The following is a 9006-nucleotide window of genomic DNA, read 5'->3' as shown; positions in this document are numbered from 1 at the left end:
AGTGGATCAGACAAGAAAAGAAGGGTAATTACACAAAAGAAAGTTTCTGTTTCTAATTACACAGAAGAAAGTTTGTTTCTACTTAAATATATTGTTAAATCAACAAGCTAGGAAATAAAATAATCAGATTGCCCTTAACAAAGATTTAGTAAAGCATTTTTGCAAGAAAGTCAGACTGGACCTTTACATCCTGCTAAATGTAAATAGAGGCAAAAGAAATCATATACAAAAAGCTATTTTCTTTAATTTAAAGACAAAATTTTCAGTAACATGATACTAATATTTAATTAAGTGGTTTTTTCCGATTCTCAAGTAGTTACAGAAATAATGCTGACTATTATATTGGCCATCGCCATTGGTCAGTAGGAGGTTCTTCAACTAAAGGCTCCCATGGTTTCCACTGTGCCATTTTTCTTGCCAGAGAGAGCTCACTTTCAGCCTGTTGATAAAAATATACAAGAGACTTTTAATATTAATTATATTCTGAAATATTAATCTAAGTCTAACTAATCTATAATTGGAGAACATATTTTATGAATTTACAAGCTCTTTGGATACCAAAGTTCCATCTAGAGTGCTTTGCAAGCAATTCAGTCATTGGGCCAACGGATCACAAAGCAAAGCCATAAAATCTATTCTCATGTCTGAAGTTGAAATAAATTTGTTAGTCTCTAAGGTGCCACAAGTACTCCTGTTCTTTTTGCGGATACAGACTAACACGGCTGCTACTCTGAAACATGTCCGAACAGTCCATGAAGCCGACTGTAATTATGATAGAGTTCAAATTTACAAGAGTAAGTAGAATGGCACTGCAGTAAATTAAAAAAATGCAGAAATTTGCATTTCTATCTGCCCTACCGCTAGGGCCATACCAAGTTCATGGTCCATTTTGGTCAATTTCAAAGTCATAGGATTTTAAAAGTTGTAAATTTCATTATTTCAGCCATTTAAATCTGAAATTTCACAGTGTTGCAATTGTAGAAGTCCTGACCCAAAAGGAGTTGTGGGGAGAGTCACAAGGTTATCACAGAGGGGTTGCGGTACTTCTACACTCACTACTGCCTTCAGAGCTGGGCAGCCAGAGAGCATTGCCTGCTGGCCGGGAGCCCAGCTCTGAAGGCAGAGCCACTGCCGCTAGCAGTGCAGAAGTAAGGATAGCATGGTATGGTATTGCCACTCTTACTACTGTGCTGCTACTGGCAGGGCACTGTCTTCAGAGATGGGTGCCCGGCCAACACCCACTGGCCTATGGCCGCCCAGCTCTGAAGGCAGCACAGAAGTAAGGTGGCAACACTGTGACTCCCCCAAAATAATCTTGCAACTCCCCCTTCCCCTGCACCCCCTTTTTGGGTCACGACCCCAGTTTGAAAAACACTGGTCTCCCAGTAAAATCTATATAGTATAGGGGAGAAGCGCACAAGACAAGATTGCACGGTCTGTGACGTGTTTTTCATGGCCGTGAATTTGGTAGGGCCCTACCTATAGCTACAGTTATGTCATGAGCGGTATGTTCTTACAAGAATTCTCTATTTGTGACATAACTTCTATTTTAAAAAGCTAGAAGTTTGTAGATTAATTATCTGATTAGTTGAACATGAGTGAGAAAAAACTCTGAATAAAAACTGAATAACAGCAACCCAACTTCTCTTAAAGGCAAGCAGAAAATGTAAATTCTTATGTGTATTGCAGTAATTCCTAGGGGGCTCCAAGATACTAGGTGCTATATAAACATAACAAAAAGATTCCTCTTCCTTGAAGAATTTACAATCCATTTGTAAAAGGAGATTAATCAGATGTTGAATTAAGGCCGATTTATAACTAAATTAAAACAAATTGTAGAATTATGTTATATAACCCCAAATAGTATGAATGAGATCATTCATTACAAACATACCTTTACCCTGCCAACCCAAGATCAGATTACTCAACACCCACTCCAAGTGACACTGCAGCATATTGGTTCCCAAACTGAGAGTGAGGTCACCTAAAAGGAGTTCAAGACCATTCCAAGGGTGGAAATGGTCTTAACTCCATGTAACCAACAGAGCAACTCAATCCACATCTATGGGGGCAGGGGGGGAACAATTCACAGAGAAACTCCAGGCTCCAAGGGCTGCTCTGTCACCTTTCCTGTCTTGACTGGCAACCATGCGAGAGGGAGCTACCAAAGATTCCGTACTCCCAACCCCAGTGCTTCTTAACTGAAAAGAAAAGAATGACCGACACCTCTTTTTAAACCTTCCTGCCTTCTCTCCCTCCCACATCATGGTCATGCAGTCTGAGAACTTAACAAGCAGGAAAGGTTGTTCAAGCAGTACACTTCTCCTCTTTGGCCCACGGGAATACTTGAGCACTAACATTGTTCCTCTAAGCCAAGCATGGATCCGTCTTAGGGTTTGTATGTGGGTAGGATAGATAATCCTGGGGAAATTCTATGCCACTGTGCATGCAGAATTTGTTTTGAAATTAACATTGTGAGTGTTGAATTTCATTTTTCCCTCACCACAGAAGTGGGCTGCAGAATTGTTGCAAGTAGAAGACACTGCTGTGGTGGGGAGGGAGAAGGAGCTGAAGGGTTCCTGGCAGCTGCAGTTCCCAGCATGTGCTGAAGGAAGGAGGTGGCATGCAGGAAACTCCACATAAGCCCAGGACCCAACATCAGGCTGTTTCTCCCTCTGGCTCCCTGGGCTCTGGGGGTTAGGTTGTGTGGGTGTCTAGGCTGGGAGGGGCCCGCAGCTGGGCTCTGGAGGGGAAGGAAAGCAGGTGTCAGGCTAGGGGGGCCTACAGCGTATGAGTGTCTGGGCAGGAGGCAGCTCTGCAGCTGGGCTCTGGGAGTTTCTGGGCTGGGGGCACCCCACAGCTGGGCTCTGGGGAAGAAAGGGGCACAAGTGTGTGGGCTGAGACAGCCATGGCTGGGCTCTGGGGGGTAGGGAGTGCGGGTCTCTGGCCCCCTGCTAGGCTGAGGGGGGTGGGGGAGGCAGAGAAACAGGGTTTTCTTTAACTCTGTATTCCTGAGGGAATTTTTTTGTGTCTGTATTCTTACAGCTTCAAAAGGCATGCTGCTATTCTATATTTAATACACTCTTAATACTTGTCATTTCTGTTTTCAGAGAAGAGAAAGAAAGCACTCGTATCTAGTTGTTGCTCTTCAGCAAGGCATTTTTGAACAGTATCAAACTTTACCTGTATTATCACTTCTTCTATCTGACCACTTTTCATTTTGTCTTCTAGTTTTTGCACATTAGGTTCCTGTGAATTCAGGTAAAATAAAATAAATGTTTAGTTTTATTTTAAAATATCAAGTGCAGAACTCAAAGACAGAACTTAAAATAGATCATACACAGTGTCCAATTCTTCCTAAATGTAACCACTCAAATGAGTTAGCTTCAAGGTGACCTATTTTACACTGCAGTAATACATGATTCCAGTATTGTTCTTTCCTGCTATAAGCAATGTCTCATTAAAAATATAAAGAGAAATACCCCCAAAAAAGTTATTTTATTGCAATTCAGATGTACAGAGAAGCAAAAATAGCATTCTGTTGTACCACAGATTGTGGACAGAAAGTGTGATCATAGCTTTCTGGAGAAATAAGATACTCATCCATTCAACAAGTCACTGTAGTCAAACAAAAGCAAGAATGCAACACTAGAATGAACTATTTGACCCTGCCCCATAGAAAAGTAGTTGTTTCTTGTCATTCAGCATTTTTTTAAAGAGCTAAAAGAATAAGTGAGTGTAAATAAAATACCCAGAAGTCTGCTATTCTGCAGATCTTCAGATAATTACTTTCTATTTCTATTTTTAGCAGAAATCAGTGATGAGACACCATTGCTATTTTCTAGTTAAATACACAAAAGAGTAGTAGTTTATGTAATCAGAAAGAGTACGTAACCTTGATCATCTCTCTGAAATGAATAACTTCTATATGTTCCCTGAAGATAAACTGAGATTTTGAGAATACTATAGTCTTTGTTGTACAAATTTTGTATAGAAAATATTTACAAGTAGTGCTATACTTACTGTTTTTACCATATTAAACCGCTCATTTACAATCTGTTCAGTGTATTTCCTATATGCTGCATCTTTGGGGATGTCCTGCAGAACAGTGAGGATTTTTGAATACAGTATTCTCAGGTGCTGAAATGATTGGAAGACGTGGAAGTGTGTAAATAATAAATGACTGTTAACAGAAATATTTAAATAATCAACAAGCCCACAGAGTAAAACACAGAGAACTACAGCATTCAAATTCACACTGGCTATACCAATAAAGTAGCTGGGTCTGACGGCAGAATTCTGACCTGGGTTTGGGCCAGGATGTGTGTCAATTTGGGGTTCCAGTTTGGACTCATCTGTAGAGTATAAAACTACCTTGCTAATCTTGTTTACTACTTTCCTCATGAAGTATGCTGTGAATATTTTAATCTGTTCTCAAAATCTGGCCCTTAATCTATCCCAGAGATGTTAATTGGCACAAAGCCTTAAAGAAAATAAGCAAATAATCAAAACCAAAGATACTGCCCTCCGCCCTGCCCCCCCCTTCCCCCGAGTCCATTAAAAAGGGCACCTATTACCGGTGCTGATGTTAGGATTTCATTTACATTCATCCGTAGAATAGTCTGTGGATTTGAATGAACACCCTCAGCATGTTTTTAAGAAACTTCAGGGGTTAGGAAAAAATTCACAGCAGCTGGAAAACAGATGAGATTGGGTTGTAGTAGGAGAAGGTGGAACCAACAGGGTAACTTCTGAGTGGAAGGAATAGGAGTGGAAAGGGCAAGGAGCAGAAGAAGAATTATACAGACAACAGCAGGAGAAGAAAAGGAAAACAGCCTTGTTAAGACCAATGGGTTAATTGCAGCCCTAAATTTACTCTCATAAAAGCTGTAAGACAGCCCAGTAGATATGGCTCTTTATCTGCAGGAGCTTTATACTCCTGTTAACTCTTTCCAAGCAACAGTAGCAGTGGCACTGGCAACAGCTCTCCCTAGTGGGATTATTGCATTGTCTGAAAATTTCAACGTTTTAGAGAACGATATGGGATTGCTGTAATATTAAACAATCTAAGAGTCCTTTCAAATGTATTAGTGGAAAATCTTATGTCCTAGATCAGTGGCCCCCAAACTTTTACCTTGCATCCCCTCTTTCCCCTGCCTGCTTTCTCCCCCCACAGCCAGAAGCAAGGCCACTGCTCTGAGAAGGGGGGAAGCAGACAGGGGTAAGGGAGCCAAGGCTGGGGGCAACGAGGCCTTATGGGCAGGCAGGGGGGCCTGGGTGGGACCAGGAGCAGAGCTGGCAGCTGGGGGGCAGAAGCAGAGCTGAGTGTTGCTCTCTCCTCTTCCCCGCTTTCCCCCATGGGGGCTGGTCCAGGCCACAACATCCCCCGAGGGGGTGCATCCCACACATTGGAAACCTCTATCCTAGATGAACTAGCAAGCTACTTCCTTAGGAGTGCCACTGAGAATTATCAAGAGATTTATTCTTTGTATTATAGTGATGCCTACGAGCTTGTGTCTTGAGCCAAGGCCGCACTGCACTAGACACTATACACACCTAACAAAATATGGGTCCCTGCTCCAAAGAGTTTACAATCTAGACACCTCTCCTGCCCCGTAGATCAGGTACAGTGAAACTCCGTTATAACGCGACCTTTGGGGTCCAAAAAATCCCATCGCGCTAAATGCGGGGTTGTGGTATAGCAGGGTTTCAAATCAGTTAGGTGCTCTCCAAAGCTTAGTGCCCCTGGTGCCTAGTGCCCAGCAGGCGAGAGGAGCCGCAGCTCCCCGCCTGCCAGCGACAAAGAGCACCGGCGCCCGCAGCCCTGGAGCTCTCTGTCCCTGGCAGGTGCGGGGCCGCGGCTTCCCTCCGGCTACAAGAGGAGCCATGGCTCCCCACCTGCCGGGGACAGAGAACTCCGGGGCTGCGGGAGCCGGTGCTCTTTGTCCCCGGCAGGTGCAGAGCTGCGGCTTCTCTCCCGCTTCAAGAGGAGCCGCGGCTCCCCACCTGCCTGGGACAGAGAACTCCTCTCGTAGCCAGAGGCAGGCGGGAAGCCACGGCTCCTCTTGAAGCGAGAGGGAAGCCGCAGCCCCGCACCTGCCGGGGACAGAGAGCACCGGCGCCCGCAGCCCCAGAGTTCTCTGTCCCCGGCAGGTGGGGAGCCGCAGCTCCTCTTGAAGCTCTCCCACTTCAAGCCCTGGAATTCTCTGTCCCCAGCAGGTGCAGAGCTGCAGCTTCTCTTCCCTGCATTGGTGTTGGGGACCATTGGTACAGTACCATACTGTATTATACTGTACCTTAAAGGGGAGCCAACCTGTGATCGCGTTATATGTGATTTTGCGTTATGGCAGGGTTTGACTGTATTACATTTTACAGAAACATTAGTATGGGGCTGCAGAATCTATTATTTCATCTGGGAAAATCTGTGCATGTGGAATAGTAATTAAATTTAAAAACCACCAAACCTAAATAGTTGCACTCCATCTTATAAGTTAGAGTTCTTTTCACCATTTTAGGGCTCTACAAAGAAAAATTATTACTACTTCATGTTTGCTCAGAAAAAAGCCTTACTGTAAGTGATTTTGGAAATTAATTGTTTCTAAGATGCAACTACCAAGGCAATTTTTTATATTTATAGAACAAAAAATATCTGCAGAAGAACTGCCTTTTTTAGTTTTAAAAGTAAACCTTTCCAGGCCGTAGCCAATATTCTCCATCAAACTGAACGTTTTGAAGCTGGTCAAGTTTTAGACTTCAAATAACTACTCTCCCCATAGCATCATAAGATACTTAAAATATAAATAAATTAATTAATGGAGATATCCTATTTTCCAGAACTGGAAGGGACCCTGAAAGGTCATCAAGTCCAGCCCCCTGCCTTCACTAGCAGGACCAAGTACTGATTTTGCCCCAGATCCCTAAGTGGCCCCCTCAAGGATTGAACTCACAACCCTGGGTTTAGCAGGCCAATGCTCAACCACTGAGCTATTGCTCCCTTTCCTGCCCCCCCCAAAGGAGGGGAGTCAAGCAAAACAAGTGAATACTCTGATATCCACTCTATGTCAATTAGATATTAAAATATACTTGAAACATACCTCATGAGGATTCTCAGCTACAGCTAGTCCCACGAGCCCAGTGGTCTGCACAAACAGAACACATTTAGTAAGCCAAAGCATTTATTTCAAGTCTTGCTGTAATACACACTACTGACTCATAACGTCAGTGAACTGAAACATATATTGGGAATTACAACATTTGGAGTTAAGGGTCAGGAAAAAAAAAATCACACAAATCCAGAGGGCTGGGGGCAAAGAGCCTCCATCTCCCTTTACTGAGGGCTTGCCTTACTTACAGCACTGCAACTGCACTTCTCCCGTCTGCATACTTAATCCACCTCTCCAAGAGGTGGTAGCTATGTGGATGGGAGAAGCTCTCCTGCCAACATACCGCTGTCCACATAAGGGGTTAGGTCAGTGTAACTATGTCACTGAAAATCCACAGCCCTAGCAACTTAGTTATCCCGATATAGATCTGTAGCGCAGACCGGGCCATAGCCAGCGCAGCGATGGGTACACTACAAACGCGGAGAAGAGGGAGCAGCTCACGTTCAGTAGTCGGTAGAATTAACGCGTCCCCCCCCCCCCCTCCCCCGCTTTCACACGGGCTATTGCTCTGCTTTGCCCCAACAGCAAAACGAGCAGGCAGCACCGCGGGGCTCTCGGCGTCAGGGACTGTCCCTGGGAAGGGCCCTTGCCAGCGCCGGCTGCTCGGCGCGTCCCGAGGATCCTTGGCTGCAATCTGAAGCGGAACGGGCGGGGGGCGGGGTTACCAGGCTCACCACCGTGAGTGCCCGCCGGCCGCCAGGCCTGCCCTTCCCCCTGGGCCCGGGGGAGCCCGAGGCAAACAGCCCCGGGAGGGGACCCCTCAGAGACCCGGGCTGGCAGTGAAGGAGAAGCCCCTGACCCCGGCCCTCACCTTCTTCAGCGCCCCGGCCATGGCTGCGGGCAAGCAGTACAGCGCTGACTCCAACCGCCTAGAACGGAGCAAAAACGCGCATGCGCCTCGTACCATTAGCGAAGCTGTGGCTGTTGGTTACAGGGCAAGCCCGGGAAGACGAAGGCCGCATGCGCCTAGGAGGCCGGGCCTGAGAGCGACGCTGGGGGAGTTCTGTGTCTGAGTGCGCGTGCGTATGCCGTAAAGTAATCGCAGGCGCTGTTTCTAAGTGGGGCGGGCGCGAGAATGGAGGATTGGAGAGCATGAGGAATGCGCATGTTCTCCGCGCAAGAGCGTCGGTAGCAAAATGAGCATGCGCTACCTGAGCTCAGCGAGCGAGCCCATGAGCGGCTGGTACAGCGCTGCGCCTGTGTCGGGCGCCCTCTGGCGGGTGGAGGGGGAGTCACAGCGGCAGGCGGGCTGACCGACTGCACACGAAATTACACTGTCAAGGTGTCATGAAGCGAGAATGGGGCTTGTTGGGGAATCTGGAGTGAGTCGGGTTCTGCCAGCCCCAGATGCACCACATGGGGGGGGGGGTCTTGGCCCCCAGCCCCTCCTGACACGCTGTGTGATGGAGGAATCTCATCCCCGAGCACTATGGGCACACCCATGAACACCCTGCAGGAGAGGGGCTCTCCACTTGCACCCGTCTCCGTGGTTCCAGTTACACTGACAATCTCAGTGCCACCGAGAGAAAAGTGATTTTGTGGTTCTGTAAGCAGCCAGTCCTCTGTCTCCCTGCCACCAGTCACTGGATACTTACTGAAGTACATGTAGTACTGTGTCAAGTATCAAAGGGGTAGCTGTGTTAGCCTGGATCCTCTAAAAAGCGACAAAGAGACCTATGGCACCTTATAGACTAACAGACATATTGGAGCATAAGCTTTCGTGGGTGAATAGCACTTCGTCAGACGCATGATATCAGAGTCACCCACGAAAGCTTATGCTCCAATACATCTAGTACTGTGTTTCCAGGGCTGTCAGCGGCTAATGCTTGGTGGAGGGCTCTTC

General features: G+C 46.3%; 1 protein-coding gene across 1 annotated transcript; it reads right to left on the bottom strand.

Moving 5' to 3' along the window:
• Nucleotides 1-224: 224 nt before the first annotated feature.
• Nucleotides 225-8262, bottom strand: NDUFA5 (NADH:ubiquinone oxidoreductase subunit A5). Its single transcript, XM_032768827.2, has 5 exons — nt 7975-8262; nt 7095-7139; nt 4024-4140; nt 3184-3249; nt 225-439 (listed from the first exon to the last, which is right to left on the bottom strand). Exons 1-5 carry the CDS (start codon nt 8068-8070, stop codon nt 338-340), a joined length of 426 nt encoding a protein of 141 aa, XP_032624718.1. The 5' UTR covers nt 8071-8262; the 3' UTR covers nt 225-337.
• Between the last annotated feature and the right edge of the window lie 744 nt (nt 8263-9006).

Source organism: Chelonoidis abingdonii, chromosome 1 (assembly GCF_003597395.2).
Source record: "Chelonoidis abingdonii isolate Lonesome George chromosome 1, CheloAbing_2.0, whole genome shotgun sequence".
Lineage (NCBI taxonomy): Eukaryota > Metazoa > Chordata > Testudines > Testudinidae > Chelonoidis > Chelonoidis abingdonii.
This window is presented reverse-complemented; position numbering and strand designations above follow the sequence as displayed.

Bases quoted from the DNA above. Each gene is read 5' to 3' on its own strand.
- NDUFA5 (XM_032768827.2), bottom strand. From the start codon at position 8,070: ATGGTACGAGGCGCATGCGCGTTTTTGCTCCGTTCTAGGCGGTTGGAG. The intron at 4,141-7,094 runs GTATGTTTCAAG...CAATCATTTCAG, and splicing joins TAGCTGAGAATCCTCATGAG to CACCTGAGAATACTGTATTC. The intron at 440-3,183 runs GTAAAGTTTGAT...TTTTATCAACAG, and splicing joins TAGAAGAAGTGATAATACAG to GCTGAAAGTGAGCTCTCTCT.